The 18,568-nt window shown below is 32.4% G+C and overlaps 1 protein-coding gene across 6 annotated transcripts in view; it reads right to left on the reverse strand.

Annotated features, from left to right (window-relative positions):
- The window catches only part of p38b (p38b MAP kinase), an 86,932-nt gene that overhangs the window by 24,132 nt on the left and 44,232 nt on the right, over positions 1–18,568 (reverse strand). For 4 of the 6 annotated variants that reach the window (XM_085824977.1, XM_085824975.1, XM_085824972.1 and 1 more), the window contains 5 exons: positions 18,355–18,402; positions 18,156–18,270; positions 15,380–15,451; positions 10,935–11,014; positions 1,665–1,743 (listed from right to left, as the gene is read on the reverse strand). In XM_085824977.1, coding sequence (XP_085681103.1) covers positions 1,665–1,743; positions 10,935–11,014; positions 15,380–15,451; positions 18,156–18,270; positions 18,355–18,402 — 394 coding nt within the window. Of the gene's footprint in view, positions 1–1,664; positions 1,744–10,934; positions 11,015–13,642; positions 13,723–15,379; positions 15,452–18,155; positions 18,271–18,354; positions 18,403–18,568 lie in introns of all 6 variants that reach the window. The other 2 variants (XM_085824976.1, XM_085824973.1) reach the window with 1 other exon arrangement.

The raw sequence follows: 18,568 nt of genomic DNA on the forward strand, positions 1-18,568 counted from the left end.
TAACTTCATTCTAGTAATCAGAATCCTTATTTATGTTGGATTTTGCGAAAGCCAGTCTGAGGTTTCTATTCTTTTCACGTAAGAAGAATTTTTTCCTGGCTACTCTACTGTGATATCCAGCAGATCGAATTACTCTTCTAATAGTCTCAGGATTAACAATTACTCCATATAATGCTTGTAAATCAGCAGTAACTTTAGGAGCACTCATTCTTAGATTTTTTTTTAATAATTCGAACGATAATTCGCTTTATTCCATTAGATAGCTTTGATGGTCTTCTTTTATCCTGAATCATATGATTCTTTTTATATTGTTTAATGATATTGAAAACTGTTGAATGACTCAAGTTAACTGTTTCAGCAGTTTCTCTAACAGATTTTCCACGTTCAATATGCAAATTAATAACTAATTTTCGAATTTCAGGCAAAGTTTCTTTTCGTTTAGCATTCATGGCTGCACAGAGCTAAAAAACACAAAAATTCCAAAACAAACTGGGCAGAAATACTGCAGACGATTTTATAAATTATTGCCAATTGCTTCTGAGTAAAAATAAAAACAAAAAAAAAAAAAAAAAATATTTTTATTGTAGTACGTAGTAGTATCTAATGGTGTCCCATCACTTATGTGAGCCATTTTTTGATCTGTTCTAAACAATTGTATTTTTATTAAATTAATATTTTGAGAAAATGTATGTTATGTAATAATTGTTACTAAATTTAAGTATGAAACACACCCACAAAAAATTTTTACATTTTTTTAATTAATTTTATTACAGTTTCCTTTTGTAAAGCACGAGTGTCCCATCACTTTTGTGAGACACTGTATGTATCCAGAAGATACTGCATGAATATTACATATGCGTAAAATCACGATAACACACATGCAGCCAACCCGCTCGCCAGGATTCGAAAGTTGCACCGAACTACCAGTGTTAAGAGGATTTGTGCGGGCTGCGCCCGCTTTATTCACGTATGCATCCAGAAAATGCTGCATACATGATACACATGCATAAAATCACGAAAACACCCATGCAGACAACCCTTTCACAAGTATTTGAAAGATAGACTTAACTACCAGGGTTCAATGGCTTTGCGCGGGCTGCGCCTGTAGTATCTGGGTGGGAGGAAAAGAATACCGAATGTACCGGAATTTTCTACCGTTTTCGCAATTCTTTGGCCAATAAAACGACGTGCACCTGTCTGTATTCTCGCGCACACCATAGGTTACGTTAATGCAGAGGAAGGGGGGGAAAAGCAATTTCCGGGAGTATGATTCACCATCTGACGTTGCATATATGGAAGAAAAGTTGTTTATTTAGTTTCGGCTTTGGTACGGGGGAAAATGCGCGTTCATTAAAAACAAAGTATTAAAAGAAGCACTAAAAGCAAAAAATAAGCACTAAAAACAAAAAAAAAAATAAGGGCTCTAAAGAAAAAGTAAGCACCTATAAGGGCCTTTATATTTTATTTTCAAATATAAGGACTTATAAGCACTTGTAAGGACCGCTACGAACCCTGTATGATTCAGATAACTGGAATTTCAACCAACAAAAATTTAAAGCAAGTTGAAGTTTACTTGGCTTAGGAAAGTATCATTTGAATAATTTGAAGTTCTGAACACAGTAGACATAAAAAGGGTTTGAGACAATTTTATTATGTATGATTACCATCAGGATGAGCACCGCTAAATACATCTCTAAAATTCCTTTTCTTCATTACTGGCAATGAACGTATGTAGTTTCGTGCCTAAAAAGGAATAAAAATTACACTTTCCCCATTTTTTTTAAAGTTTTTTTATAAAATGTTATTTGCCATTTAAAATTACAAACAATAATTATTTAATTTATGTCTTATATAAATAAATTAAACTGAGTTTCCTTTTTCAAAATATCACTCTTTAATTAAATTGCTCGTATATTTTTTGCAAAATACATACATGAAATCAAAATTAATTAAAAATTCTTACAAAAGACTAAAAAACATACAAACAAAACTTTTTAAGTCATAGTATTATTTAAATATATTAAATATTAATTAATATTTCTGCCAGATTACTTAGTTGATTGCAAGTTAATTTGCTCTTTCATAACTGACAACAGCAGCTCAAAACAAAGTTAGACAGTACCATTTCAAAAACTGGCATCTTGAAATATATGCTAACCAATCAATGTTCTGATTCATTAGCATATGGTGATTGATACTGCAATATATCACTTTCTCTCTCTCTATATAAAAAAAGACATTTTGCCAAATGAAGAAAAACGTTTATAGTAGTATTAGCCACATGACACAAGAATTAACTACAAGTATGCTAGTATAACTTTTCCATTTTCATTCACATGCAGCATTAAACAGGAAACTAGAAATTACTTTCTACTGTGTGATGCTTAATTTTATAAGCGAGATTTTTGGATGTATACATTACTACAATAAAAATGCCACTTTGTAGATATGGTGGCAAGGAAAACAGCTAATAAGTCTTGGGTCTAGATATGAATCCTGGAAATTTTTTCAGATGTTTGTTAGGATATAGGATTCTTGCCACATAGGGGCACTTAAAAAATTGTGAAGGAGCCAAATCTTCTAGAGCACGGGTTTCCTAAACTATGGGTCGCTGCCCAAATTGGGGTCATGAGACCTGCAGCAGGGTTTGCCAAAAATTTTAGCAATTTTGATAAATTATAATAACTTTGCAATTACCAATTATTTTTACACAATGCATCTGAAAATAGATAAAGATAAGACAATACAGACAAAGAAAAAATGAAAACATTTTGACACAGTTTTTATAACAGAAACGTGCATTTTATTTGCTTTGCACGTGATGCTGTCAATTTGTAAAAGGTCCTGATTTTGCAAGATCTGAGTGTTCTGGTAACACACATGTGCTGGGCCATCTTTGATTTCAACCATCGTGTTCAGCCGTCTCTCCAAAGTCAGAAGGTCAGCCATTGTATGTGGATTGTTTTGATGCCTCTTCACTTCAAATATATATATATATATATATGGCGCTACTGTCCTGATGAAACAAATATTCTGTCTCTTTCGCGATCATTGTTTTGTTCATTTCATCAGCAGTAATTTTATCAGTTATTATCTATTTTAAACAAGCCCCCTTTGTTTTCTCAACAATAATTATTATAAAATATTTTCATGAATTAGGTTGAATTTAGGTAAATGAGATAAAAAACTGAAAACAATGAGTCATCTCCAGTACCTAGCATGAGAGCAGTTAAAATACCAAAGAAATGAAAATATGATGAATCACATTTGAAATTTGGTTTTACTTCATGTAATGATGGAATTTAAAAGACATTATGCTAAATCTGTAAAGAAGTTTTGCCTACAGAAAGCATGAAACATGACAAATTAATGCAGCATCTCGATACAATGCATACTGCACAGGGAAGAATCCCAAAGAATACAGTGAATGACTTTTGAAATTAATTAATTGGAAGTTGATCTGTCAGCACTATCCTTATCTTCAGGGCAGATGTTTTTATTTTATTTGGCTTATAATTCCTTACTAAATGTAGTATTTCATCTCGATGTACTACGTCTTTGATATGATTTAAATCAAATTCCTCGTCATTATAATTCGCTTCCGATAACGAAGAAAGTGACATAGAGGTTATTGAAAACGAAAAAATTTCGCACTTAATAGGAAGTTGATCTGTCAGCACTATCCTTATTTTCAGGGCAGATGTTTTTATTTTACTTGGCTTATAATTCCTTACTAAATGTAGTATTTCATCTTGATGTACTCCGTCTTTGATATGATTTAAATCAAATTCCTCGTCGTTATAATTCGCTTCCAATAACGAAGAAAGTGACACAGAGGTTTTTCAAAACAAAAAAATTTCGATTGACAAATTACTTGGTATTCTCGACACAGCAATTATAGGACTTGAACAGCGGAACTTTGTAACTGAACAAGAAATTATGTCTGTTTATAGAATTAAAGAGAAAGTATTATCACATAAAAAACGAAGAAACTTAAACAATTTACATTGAAAGGAATGTTTAATAAAGTAAACAAATAAATATTAAGCTTTTTTTTTTTTTTTTTTTTTTTTTTTTTTTTTTTTTTTTGTAAATTTTGATACCCTTTAGGTCATAATTGTTCTTTATTTCATAAATTACGGGTTCATATTTTTAATTTTATAATTTCTGCATGCCATCTTACCAGATTTAAACTGATGATCTATAATCCGGAATCACCAAAGTCCTGACGAGTCCGGATTAACGACTTTTGACTGTATCGGGTTTCAGTGTTATTCCTTGTGAAATCAGTATGCCTAAAAAAACATACATTTCTTCTGAACTGGTTAAATGCCACGATTTTATTCTTGATTTTTCGTTTGTAAGGTGTTGATTCATATACTCGTTTACAAAACAGTTAGTTTCAATAACAATATGAAGCACGAGCAGTTTATCAAAAAATAATTCAAAAAAAGATAAATGGGTTTGAAACATCCATTATATATTTTTTTATTCCTGCAACCTACTACAAATGTAAACGAAAACGGAGAACACAGAATAAAAAAAAAAGTTTTACTCAAAAAACACCAGCCAATACGCACAGTCATTACTTTCACTGCTTTAGACACAACCCTCTCTCCAATTTCTCCCCACACTTCTCTGAAATAGTATCCTCCTTCGCATACTTTGTCAAGGTCCTTGTGGTGTTGCATTCCAAAGCTTTGCGAATAATTTTACGGGTAGCAGCGCAAAGCAAATGATACTAGTTTGGAAGGGCATATATATACGCCCGCAGCAGTTAACGCATCGGCTGAGCAAGGTATATATACATGTCCACGGCAGTTAAGGGGTTAATAACTAGGCTCAAAATGAGTCCCAAGTTTGCAATCCACTTAGATGAATCAACTGATATTACCAACTTGGCTCAATTATTAGCACATGTTAGATTTATTTTTGAAGGATGTATTATGAAAAATTTTTGTTTTATCACTCTTTGGGTGAATACACAAGAGGAGAGGACATTTTTGTAAAAGTTGATGAATTTTTTACTGCAGAAAGTTTGCAATAGAAAAATTGTGCCGGCACTTGGACACACATAGTTTAAGCGATGCTTGCTGAAAAAATTGCATTTCTAGCCAAAGTTAAGGATAGTAGTAACAAACATATAACTTTTACTCATTGTTTATGATACATTGAAAGGCCCTGGTGGCCAAGAAATTATCAGTCACCAGATGAGTCAGATGTTGTGCTTCGAGATAGGTGTTAAAGTGGTCAACTTTAGTAAAAGTTGTGCTCTGAACAAAGTCATATTAAAAGTAGTTTGTTTCCAAATCTCTCTAAAGACATTGCTTCTGAATACAAAAGCTTATTATTACATGCTGAGGTATGGTGGCTTTCAATAAGCCACATGTTAAAAAGATTATTAAAATTTAAAAGATGAAGTTCTCAGATCTTTGTCATTATGATCAGATTTTTGCAAAATTTATTCCATAATAAGTTGCAGCTACAAAACTATATTACGAGTGACATATTTGAAAAACTAAATGAACTAAATTTGTCACTTCAAGGACAACATTGCAACATATTCATATTCAAATCAAAAACTTACGCTTTTATTAAGAAAATTACCACATGGAGAACCATGCTGGAAAAAGGATTCATTAGAAACGTTTGTCACAACAAGTGAACTCTTAAGTGAAAATGATGAAACATATCATCAAAAAGATGACTTGTTATAAGTGATATATGAACATCTTCGGTGTCTTGGGAGAAACTTCGAGAAATATTTCCCTTTTCCTTTCAAATCTTAGTGCCAAAGAACTAAAATGGATTGTGAAACCATTCTGAATTAACGTGAAAAATATTATTCATTTGCCATTAAAATCACAAGAAGAATTTACCAAGTTATCAAATGATTCGGGGTTGAAAGGGAATTTTAATATGAAGTCCTTAGAAGATTTTTGGCTAGCAGTTCCAAAAGAATTTTCAACGATTTCAGAAACTGCCATAAACTTTCTTTTACCTTTTCCTACAACATATTTGTGTGAGACATTTTCATCTTTAACCGCCATAAAATCAGTATGTGGATCAAATGAAAAGAATATTGAAGAAGTGCTTCGTCCTGCGGTGAAGACTATTTTGCCAAGATTTGATAATATAATTAAAATTATACAGACACACCCATCCAATAGATACTTAATCCTTGCATATGTGCTGTTAGAAAAAAGTGAGCTTTCTCAGTAGTAGCCTTCTACGTGGCTTCATTTAATGGACAGACTATAGTTAATGTTTGAATTTCCCCAAGTAATTGAATTTATTCTTATTATTGTATTATATTTTTAAGTTTGTTACTTATTTAAAATTTTCACATTGTTTTATGTCTTAATAGTAAAAATTAAAGTTAATGATATAAAACTGCAATAGTATATTATAGTACAAGTGAAGAAACTGGCAGTTTCACTCACGCGTATGTTGGATTTGCATAATGTGCATAGGCTCCCCACACCAGAAAGTTTAAGAAACCCTGCTAAGGTAAAAGTGGGAAACTCTAAGACCTCCCTCCCCCATAAATTATCTATCGAAATTGGGATGAAGCTGGGCAGAGTCATACTGCTCCTTACAAGGTTTCCAAGGTTTTTAACAACACAGTTTAATTTTTAAGTAACCAATATGAGCAATCCTTGCCTTTCGGCTATGAAAAAATTCATGGACCTTATCGAAATGTAAGAGACTGAAGGATCAGAAACAATATATATGTAAAATATAAAAAATACAATGGTTTTGCTCTGCACGAACAGAAAACCTATAATTAACTTTCTGCAATTTTAGGATCTTTCCCTAGGCCAGCACAGAGAACATTCTGGCATGTTACATAACAACTAGTATAAATACAGAGTTTGCGCCACTTTTCGTCAGACTGCTTTCTCTGCTTGCTACTATAACACTTCGCTGCTCCTCGTTCCCATTTTTTCTTTCTTTGAATAGTTATCATGCATATGTAATCTTGGAGAATTTCATTTAAAGTAAAAATGATCAGTGGTGAGTGGAATCAAAACAGCTAACTTCTACTTTGTCGTCATTGGATGCCCCCATACACTCAGCCACAACAATGCCCGGATTCTGATGTAATTATATCATCAAGCTTTGACATTCCGGCGCCTGCCAACCAAAATATTACATACATATACATAAAAACCACATCTGTAAAATCACAGTCATTTAGTGATTCTTCCTTTTTCTATCGGCATGGCAGCCCAAGATGGCCATGATCTTCCTTACAGCCTTCTTCCACTCCGCTCTCCATCTCAGCTATAGTTTTCCAGTTCATAATAAATTACTACAGATAGAGTCTAAACCATCAAATCCAGGGCCTTCCTCTGACCCACTGGTTTAATTACTAAATTAAAGCTTCAAAGCTTATAGGAGAGGGGAGGCATGTCAAGGGCCCTATGGGGGGAACCGAAATAAATGAAAAATGCAATAAAATAGAAAATTAGGCTCGTTTATAGAAACTTTCATAAACTTAATTTCTTTGGTTTCAATAAATAAATTTAGAGGGAAGAAGCAACATTAAATGATACGAATAACATAAAAATAAAGATAATTACTTCAAAATTGAATTAGAATAATCAATGATATTTTAGCAAATATAATTATATTAAATGGTTAGACCGATTACTATTTTTTTTTTATTTTACTGCAAAATGATAAATAAGGCATTTATTAAAAAAAAAAAAAAAAAAAAGTTTAAAAGATTTTGGGGGTAAAATTCTAGTATTCGGTAAGGCCTTGGCACGATTTTGAAAACTGTCGCCAACACCAAAATGACCTGTTTACTGCTCATCATCATGTCCTCAAATTCCGTGTACCGTACATGGAGGTTAGAAGAGAATACATGGAGGTTATTCTAACCAAAGAATGTCTATGTAGAGAAGGAAAGGTTCCATAGACGAAATGCTAGTACACCAAAAGAGGGAAAATTTGCCAAAGGATTTGGCAACAGAACTTGGCGGCCAGAACTTCCCTCTCCGCGATGTGTACAGAAAATTGAGGAACTCGTGTTAAGAAACGTTCTTTAACAAAACGTTTTTTCTTTGACTTTTTGCACTAATTTAAACACGTTTTTTTGCAGAGTGGTTTCCCCCCTTGCTCAAAATAACTAATCCATTAATTAATTTACTTGCACGAAAAAATATTTTCTTTTCCTTTAAAGTTTAAAGAAATTTTAAACGATATTAATTTTATGAACTCTTGATAACGTGACCTTTGAACTTCGACATGGGCTTCGAGCTTTGACGACAGATATTTCGCGCACAGTTGTTTCCCTCTACATTGGAATGAAGACGCTCCCGTTGCAGAAAAGTTTTCCTTCTTAACAATACATATTCTTTGTTTCTGACCTCCATAGTACCATATACTAACACTTGGACTCGATATTATACCCAACTATTGCGAAAAGCAACGTTACCGGTTCATGAATTCAAGCTCTATGACATAATAAATTCTGGACGTGGAAGTGATCTCAGAAGAGAAAACGAAGTAAAGGAGAAGGACAGAAATACCAAGATGAAGGAAGACTGTAGTATCAGACAATTTAAAAATTAGCAATCCCCTTCGCCGGGAATCAAACTGAGGACCTCTGGAATATCGGCCTAGCATGCAGAACCACTACACCATGAAGGCACTGTATACTAGGATTAAACTGATTTTGTTTTATAAGAGAATAAGTATTTTGTTTAGTTCAACATGCACTGCACATGCACATGCGATTCTTGAGGTTACTGGAAAGCAAAGCTGCTGGAAGCCTTTCTAAAAGACAATCTAATTGGAGATGCGAAAATTGGCTTAATGCTAGCTGCCCGAATGACACTTACGCAGTCGAGAAAGTGATCACTTCCAATGTTGATGCAAAATTCACTTTTTTTGGGGGGGGGGATCGCCGTATGATATTCCCTGACCTTTCCAGATTTTGACCAAAATATTTAAATTTCCTGAATTTTTTGGTCAATTTTTGAATTTTCCGCCTTTTTCCGGTTTTCCAGGTAATGTGGCAACCCTTTTTTTTTATTGTGTCTTCTGCTTTTGTTTATTATGTGTAATAGATGCTTTTTTTTTTTTTACAAATATGTATGACAGTGAAATAGATGATTACTTTCCATCATCTTCAGGATCGGATACCTCAGAATATTATATTACGTCAGATAAAAGGATTGCGACTATTCTCTGAAAAATGCTCGATGTTGGGTATGACTTGATATGAAAAACTTGCCTATGCCACCTGCACACTTTCTATTTAGGTATACTGATTTTACAAGGTATAACACTGAAACCTGATATTGCACTTTACTGGTCTAAAAATAAATTGATCAAAAACTCCATTTTAGGTGGTTTTTTTTTTTTTTTTTTTTTTTTAATTTATTATACTTTGACTCTAAACTTTGTATTTTCTTTTTTTTCCTTTTATTCTTTATTTTGTGAAAGTAAACAGTTTTTAGACAGTAAAACTTGCACTTATTTTGCTCCTAATACAAGCATAACTATGTCGGACTGTGTAAAAAAAATGGTGGCATGGGGAGTGAATCTTGTATGTTTTCTGTGACAGTTAAGGGGTTAACACACCTTGTTTGGCTGAATGCTAATTTTACCTTTCTTCAGAAGGTAAAATACTCAAAAGTATTTTTCCATTACTGTAGACTACACTCTTGACATCACATGGTTATATGATGTAGGGCATGTAAATAAAGAAGGCAATCCTGAACATGAGTTCTAAAAAAACTTGCTTGCTGATTCTATTTCATTTTTTCCCCCCTACATAGACTAGACATTTAAGAACTGTTCCAGCTGGTTTATATAGCAATGCTGATAATGTATCAAGTATTTATTCTAACCTAAGAAGTTATCAGGCCATATTTTAGATTGGCTTGGCTCCATTTAAATAAAGTTGTTTTTTTCAGAAAGGATTTGTTAAAACATATTCTGACAAAATCAAAAAAGCAACTTTCACAACAATTATCAAAGCGAATTACAGAAGAGAACATAAGACATGCCATGCTTTATAAGTATAAAAAGAAACTAGTACAGCAAATACAATCAAAAGTGCAGAAGAAATGAATCATAAAAGTATTCTAATATGTGCAAATGTCAATGATGGTTAGGTAAATTTTGACAAAATGACCTTAACTTGAAAGATGCCAGCTGCTGTGGGTACCATATCTTTTCTGATAATATGATGAAAGCTGAAACTAAAAAGAACGTACGAGTTACATGGAACTGTTGAAGAGTTGGCACAGCAGATTAATGCATCATCAATGAAATTTAGAAGAAGCTTGACAAATAGGTTCTAAATGAACTTACAAATGCTAATCACAGAAAATGTGCAAACATCAGCACTGCTTTTGAAACATCTAGTCAATGGTGATAAAAGCTATGCTGTGGTTCGAACCCTGCAAAACTTCACCGAAGGAAAAAATATGATTCTTATGAGATATTTGAAATGGACTTTAAAACTTTATCTAAAAAGTGAATAATTTCTTTAAGAATGGTATAAAAAAACCTGCATAGGAAGAATGATGTAAACTCAAGTGGGGATTATGTGACTGAGCAAATCAGAATGTTGCTTATTCCTTTAAAATCTACTTAAAAATTACTTATGGGATGTCCTACAGCAGTGTATCCCACTGCGCGAGTGAACAGAGCATGGCCTTCATTTGCATTTAAGTTAGTGAGATCCAGTACTGCAGAAATTTTAAATCATTTAATTTAGCAGTGTATCCCACTGTGCGAGTGAACAGAGCATGGCCTTCATTTGCATTTGAAAGAGTTGGCACAGCAGATTGCATTTGAAAGAGTTGCATTTAACTTAGTGAGATCCAGTACTGCAGAAATTTTAGATCATTCTTTATTCTTTCAAAATCAGTTCGGCTTCTTTTTATAATTACATAAACATATATACTCACCTCTTCACTATTAATTTTGTTTAGGAATTCTTCATCAGGTTTACCACACAAAACCATGATGCGTGTTAACTGGTCAATATCTAATGCACTATTAAGGTTATATAAAAATAGCTTAAAGCAAAATATACACATATGCAATTACTTCATTGTATTCAAATGTGGGACAAAGGCATTAATATTAGCATACTTTATGAACATCATATTATTTTAATTCCATACATATATATTATTAATTAAGAGTAAATGAATTTAGCAAAAAAAAAGGGGGGGAGAAGAATCATATCGTTATGCTAGCAATTTTGAACCATGCTTCCTTTTTTTGAAATTATTCTTAAAACCAGCTTAACATGCACCTTTGGACAATGTTCCATAGCTAAACCAGCTTACAACTTCTTGGTGAGAATTTTCTCGTATTGAGAATTCTTTTGCCAGCAAAACATTTACAATGATATTTTCATAACCTTTACATACTATTGTTCAGAATATCTCTTACAAAAATTGACAATTATTACTGAGCTCTTGGGCATGCTATCTTTAATTACTTCCATTCAAGTACTTGCAGAACTGTTCTCAAATATTAAAAAGAAAGTGATGAATGTCATCGACAATTCATTCAGATAATACCATAGAGTTTCCATTTTTTATAACCACATGCAATAGCAAAAATATAACTTTTACAAGCTTTTATATGTATATATTTTATCTTTTGTAAAGTATGCAACTCTTTTGGAATATATTTGAGTTTTCTGAACTGCATTGTTATTTATTTGTGTCTTTGGTGATTACTTTCAATGATTTACTACACGAAAAGAAAAAAAATAACTGTTGGCAAAAAGGTGAACTGAGATAACTGACATGTACCCAATGGACGTGTGCCCACACAATAACCGATATATACCTTTTTCATGTTAGAAGGCAGCAAACAGAAAAATAGTGCACTGCTATCAAAGAAAGAAACTGATGTAAATACACTCATGTCCATAAATTAAGGATAATGCAAAATCAGGCAAAGGAAGAGTTAGAAGCAAAACAAATTTGACTTATTTGTAAAGCTTATTTATTAAACAAAAGGTAAAGAGAAAAAAGATGCTATATGTTTGATATTATTAAAAAAATTAGCGATTTTTTCTCCATGGAGCAAATTATAAAAAAAAAAAAAAAACCTATTCACAAAAAACCAATATTACATGGTTGGTATGATTGCTAATACATTGTATGTCTCCCAGACGATGCAATACAGTCCGTACAATGCCTAGGCATGCTGAGTATCAAATTATCGATTTGATCTGGGGGAATATTACACTACTCAAAAAGCAATGCTCTCCGAAGTTCCGGTAGACATGTAGGAGGAGGTTGCCGGGCTGCAACTCGTCGGTCAAGCATGTCCCACACGTGCTCTAGTGGTTTCAAGTCTATTGAGAATGCTGGCCAGTCCATATGGGTGATATCTTCCAATTAAAGGCATTCGCTTACGATGTTTGCACGGTGAGGACGGGCGTTGTCATCCATAAACACAAATTGTGCGCCCATGGCGCCACGAAACAAACGTACATGTTGTTCCAGAATGACATCCCGATAGATTTGGCTTGTCATGGTTCCAATTTGAACATGCAGGTCAGTTCTGGAACCCAGAATAATTCCACCCCAAATGAGCACTCCTGCACCACCGTAACGGTGTTGTTCAATGATGTTTTCTTGGTGGTAACGGGTACCTGGAGCTCTCCATATGAAAGTCCGGTGAGAATCAGACTGCAAGCTAAACCTGGACTCGTCGGAAAACATCACACAAGCCCACTGTTGTGGTATCCACAATGCATGCTCTCTACTCCAGGCTAACCACAGGCGACAGTGAGTTGCAGTAAGTGGAACGCATCTGACAGGTCTACGAGCATATAGACCAATCTGCCCTAAGCGTCTGTACATGGTCTGCCTTGAAATTGTCGCACCAGTGGCTGAAGAGAGCTGACGAGACGGGTCTAAGGCTGTGCTCCGCCTGTTTTTTTTAACTGCCAAATACCGGTCCTCATTCAGCGTGGTAACTCTGGGGTGACCTGTGCTGTAACGTCTGCTCACATTACCATCATCTTGGAATCGTTGCCAAAGCCTGGAGATGATACTCTGGGCAACTCCAAGTTCGTCTGATACTTCCAGTTGAGTACGCCCACATTCCAGACGGCCGATAATTTTACCACATAAAAAATCATCCAAATGCGTCCTTTGTGTCATATTGTTCGGTTATTGCACTGAAATGCTTATAAAGCGTCTGCGAACAATTTTACTTCTTTGCCTGTATTCCTTATATGTCACTCTCTTACACTCTCGTCATTGTGACGTACCATCCGTGTCATCTGGTTACTTCCTGAAATTTACATATGATTCTTGAAGATGTGTGTAGTGATTTCACAGGTGATATATTTATTTTAGAGTTCGATTTCCGTGTGACTCCGAATTATCCTTAATTTATGGACATGAGTGTAATTCCCATCATTTAGAGAGAAATATGTTACAGACTTAATTATTAGTAAAATAATGTCAATTTAGTGGTAAAAATTTTAGGTATTTTTTTTTTTTTTTTTTGATTTACTGGAAAATTATTTTCTCAGTATTGCAATTCCTAATTACAGCCCTCATAGGAGCACAGAAGTCATTATAATGAGCACTAGCTATATTATTACTTTCAAATTTAGGTAAAATTCATCAAAGTATACCTCTTTAGTCATTATCTTTAAAAGTAAATCATCATCTGGTGTGCCAACTAAAGACATAATTTGAATCAATTGATCGAGGTCTGATATTGGTAAGGAGCAAAATGATTTTAAATAATATGAAAAATTTTGCTTATAATGAAGTAACTATTATTTCTAAAAAATGTCTAATTAAAAAAAAAAATTAAACACAATTTGAATCAATTGATCTACAGCAAGAGTAAAATGGAAGGAAAGAATGACATGATTTAAAGCAATATGAAAAATTATGCATGTAAAAAATGTAAAGTAACATATTTTAAGGAGCATTTTATTATATTTCTAACATCAATTATTGAACATCAGACTAAAACATAACTAATGACATAATTCAGCGTTTCTTGATCTATGGTCCTTGAAACCTGTCCTTGGAGTCTTTCTAAATTCTCCCCCCCCCCAAAAAAAAGACTGAAATTCATATTAACTGCATATATTAAACAATAAATAAAAAGCTTAAAATTTGGAAAATACACATGGTAATTGTCTACCACTTTTTAATCCAAGGTTGAGATTTTATAAACAAAAGCTGATTGAAATAAAAACAAAGTAAATAAATCAAACTGATGTACAGGTCAATCTCAGATTTAAGCTTATGGGCATACATCCAAACATAGAACAGCTGTACAAGAACTGGTAGGCTAAATCCATCTCATTAACCCTTTTGGCGTCCTCTCCTGTCCACGAAAATTTCCCCCCAGCGGCCGTCTGTTTTTCGTAGCGTGTAATGTTGTTTTCTCTGTACATCATAATTTCCGATACATAACTTTCGTAGTGGATGAATGTCAATGAATATTAAGTAAAATTATAACAAAAAAAGCATAATGGAAGAATAATAATATCTCTGCTTATTTCTAAAAGCAGGATAATTTGATAACATCTGATCCAGGCGGTCCACTCCTCCCATCTTGTTGTTGTAATCTTTTACAATTATTGGCTTTTTACAGTTCTTTTCCATGTTCCAACATCAATCATCAAGTTATTATGGACTGTACTCATTAAACGTATATCCTTCTTGTCTTTCCAATTCACAACCACATTTTTTCTCTTTTTCTGCTGAGTAGACGTTGAAGCCATCTCTCAGTGTCTTGTATCTTATGTAAAATGGAGTGAATTTTCATAAAACCCGGGGCAAATTCAATTAAAATTAGAATGCCTGATTAGTGCTACCCTCTAGGAGGTACAATGCAGCAGAACGCTTGAGGTGCATTACAGCCACCCTGCGGAAGTTTCACCTGAACGCGTTAGACGGACGACGAAGAGGTTAATAAGAATACTAATATTTGTTTAATTTTTAGTTCAAAAGATTATTCAAACTATAATAACCTTCAGTTATTAAAATGAGTATAAATTTTCTTCTGTTAACTTAATTATCTAATACCAATATAAAATTAAATAAATTTTGATAAACTTATTTTGAAAATATAAATATGCTGGTAGCTAAAAAATTGCTTCCAAAGGTAAAAAAAAAAGTTAGGTGCACAAGTGTTTTCCACCTTGAAAAAAGTTTGAGAAATGCTGACACAACTGAATCAATTAAGGTCTGGATAACACTAAGCTGGAAAATGATTTTATGTTATATAAAAAAATATAAAGTAACATATATCATTTTTAAAAAATCATCTAATTAGACTTTAATAAAATCACACTCACACTGAATATAGATTAGTAACATTATGTATACGCAATATAAGAAAAGGATACGATCAGTTCCGGGAAACAATGTTTTTGATGTTAACAACTCGGCCATGATGCATCCCACAGACCATATATCAACTGAAATATTTATGACTTTAATATAATAAAAGATAAAAAAATAATCATCTGCTATTTATTATATCACGAGATAAAGAAGTGACTACAATTCATCAGATATCCTTTAACAGTTAATTAAGTTTATTACTGCAAACAAATATTTCTTATCTTTAAAACAAATGAAAATATTATTTCATATTCAAATTTTTTATATGAATTAAAAAGGCTTATAAAGTCTAAAATTAGGTAATTGTATTTTGAAATACATTCCTGCTGGCAACAAAAATAATAATATCTAGCTTTAAGTTCTCATGATAATATGCTGCTAATTACAAAATTTTTATATTTCAGTTAAAAAAAAAAAAAGAACTATGTTCATGTAATGCACATTTAATTTTTGGAAAAATAAAATAGATAAAAATAATGGTATGTTATTAATCTTAATGAATTATCAGCCAGTCTTATCATGAACATGATGGGTGATAACATCTTACATTTACTCATATGTTTCTAAAAAAAATGGCATAAAATCATTCAAAAATATATACAATAAGAGAAAGCTGTTTCTAATCTTTAAATGTAAAAAGAAAAGACTTACCATATGTTATGAATAAATGTTTAATTGCTTTCACAAACATAATAAATAGTGCCATAAATTTTGTTTAATTTTACAGCACAGAAAGACTCATTTAGAATGAGGTATATTCCAATGACCTCAAAGATCACGACTTACACGTACAGCAATAAACAAAAGTAGACGTACAGCAATAAACAAAAGTAGACGAGCTCAGACATCACATGACTAACACATAGCTAATGTAAACAAACAAACAAAACAAAACAAAACAAAAAAGTAACTCTTCTTGATGCAACAACCTCTTCTTCTTTTGCAGAATGTATCATTGTCAAAATGGTTCAAAAAATTACAAAGCACATGTAATAATAGATTAAACTAAATATTGTATTGCAGTCTTGGAAATTATTTTTTGTGGGGTTTATATTAAATTATCTATATTTATAATCAGTTAAAAAAAAAAAAGGGGTAGGGTATTTCACAGGACAAAACTCCTTGTACATAATTTAAATCTGCCCAGCATTTATATTGCATACTAAGAATCAGGAATAAAATGAAATAACACTACAGTGATTATACAGAATTAAATCCATACTATTTAAAATTATTCAGTAATTGCACCAAAATCAAAATGAATGGAATTTTCAGCTGCTTTGGAAATCATTTACAGGGGCCTAGATGACCACTCAGCACGTGCAACCAGGAAAAAAAATCCAATTAACAGCAGCAAATGCTGATGTGCTTACGCAGCAGGACCTTAGTTTCAACCCAAAGTAACTTATCACTTTCAAAGACATGCATCGTCATATTTCCCATTCTTAATAATAGATTGTGCCATAAAATAGCAGCAGCTATGCATGCTAATGTCAGGATGGGACAAACATTAATAGACAAATGATGATAAAATACACTAACAGTAGTCTAATTAGAAAAACACAGAAATTTTCTTCCTAGGAGTTTTATGAAAAATTTACATAATTATTCAAAAATAAATTTTTACCTAAACGGTAATAAACGAGCCCTACTCGTAAGTCAGATTTTTGCTCCAATGCTCATAGATGAAATGAGCTCATTCTTTGAACTAATCCAATGATTTTTAGCATTACAAAAAGGATTATCTAAGTCATAAATTAATCAAATTTACTTGGTATATATTTATTGCTCATTTTAAATGTGCATTATAGCTGGAAATGTCATCAAAGACAAAGCTAAAGCAATTTTTTTGAAGGAGGAATCTGATTCTGAAGTTGAATCTCTTTTGTAAGATAATGGAAGATTCCATAGAGATATTTCTTTTGAAAATTTGGACAATGATTCGAATGGAGAAGAAACTTTTAGCAGTGCAAAATGCCACACTTTGTACCATTCTGAGTTTCAAAGTCAAACAAAAGTGTTTTAGGTAAATAAGTAAATATATATATATATTCATTAAATTGATTAAATAGCATTACATGTCTTAATGATTTGTAAGTTGCTCACACCCAAGTGTTAAGAGGCATCATTAAGATAACAGGAAAGTAGCAAAAGGGAAAACGTGCAAAATATACATCTTCTTATAATAGAATGCAGGCAATTTTTCGCATTATTTATTTAACAATACACCATTACCTACAAATTAGTGCAAAAGTGGTAAAAGTGGGTAGTTAGTGAATTGGTGTCACTAAAATGGATGTACACGCTCATATAAATGTTTTAAATTTTTTAATGAAATATATTTTCTCAACTAATGGATCATACATATGTAGGTAAAAATGAAGTATAAGATTTGAAATTATACAAACTTTATGGATGGGGAAGGAGGGACAAAGAGCAAAAGATATAATGCTCACTTTTGCCATCTTAAAAAATATATATTTTGGCAACAGTGATTTCTTGTTATATTCAAGTAAGGAAAGAAGTTCTAAAAGAGTAGCTTATTAATATTACAGTAGCTTATTAAAATACAATTATCTAACATAAAAAAATGCTATAAAATCCTTCTTCTTATGCTCTATAGTTGATTTCGGGCCAAGGCTGTCTCAGTCAGTATAAAAACATGGTTTTCATTTTCTAATATGTGTATGGATATGACAGTATTAAAATTTTAAATAATGCACCTGCAGAATTATCTTTTAAAACTTAACAAACAAACACTGAAAATAATATTCTCACCTGTCTGATTATAATGCATCCAATTTAGCATAATTTCTGGTGCTCTGTACCATCGTGTGGCAACATAGCCAGTCATTTCAACTTCAGCATGCCTAGCCAAACCAAAATCTAAAATCTAAAATAAGACTTCTCAATGACATACAGCAGCAATACAAAGACATCAAATACCATAAAAAAGAGATCAAAATAATAATGTTACCTTCAATTCACAATCTTCATTGACAGCAATATTACTAGGTTTTAAATCCTAAAAAAAAAAAAAAAAAAAAAAAATATATATATATATATATATATATATATATAACTGGAGATATGAAACAAAAATTCCTGAAGTGTTACAGGAGAATATTAAAATTAATAAACGGGGAACTTTTCAGTTAAGAAGAGAGCATTTGTAGCCAAACCTTAAAACA

The sequence above is a fragment of the Stegodyphus dumicola genome, chromosome 10 (assembly GCF_044657685.1).
Source record: "Stegodyphus dumicola isolate Sdum_Otavi_A_Nest chromosome 10, ASM4465768v1".
NCBI classification, from domain to species: domain Eukaryota; kingdom Metazoa; phylum Arthropoda; class Arachnida; order Araneae; family Eresidae; genus Stegodyphus; species Stegodyphus dumicola.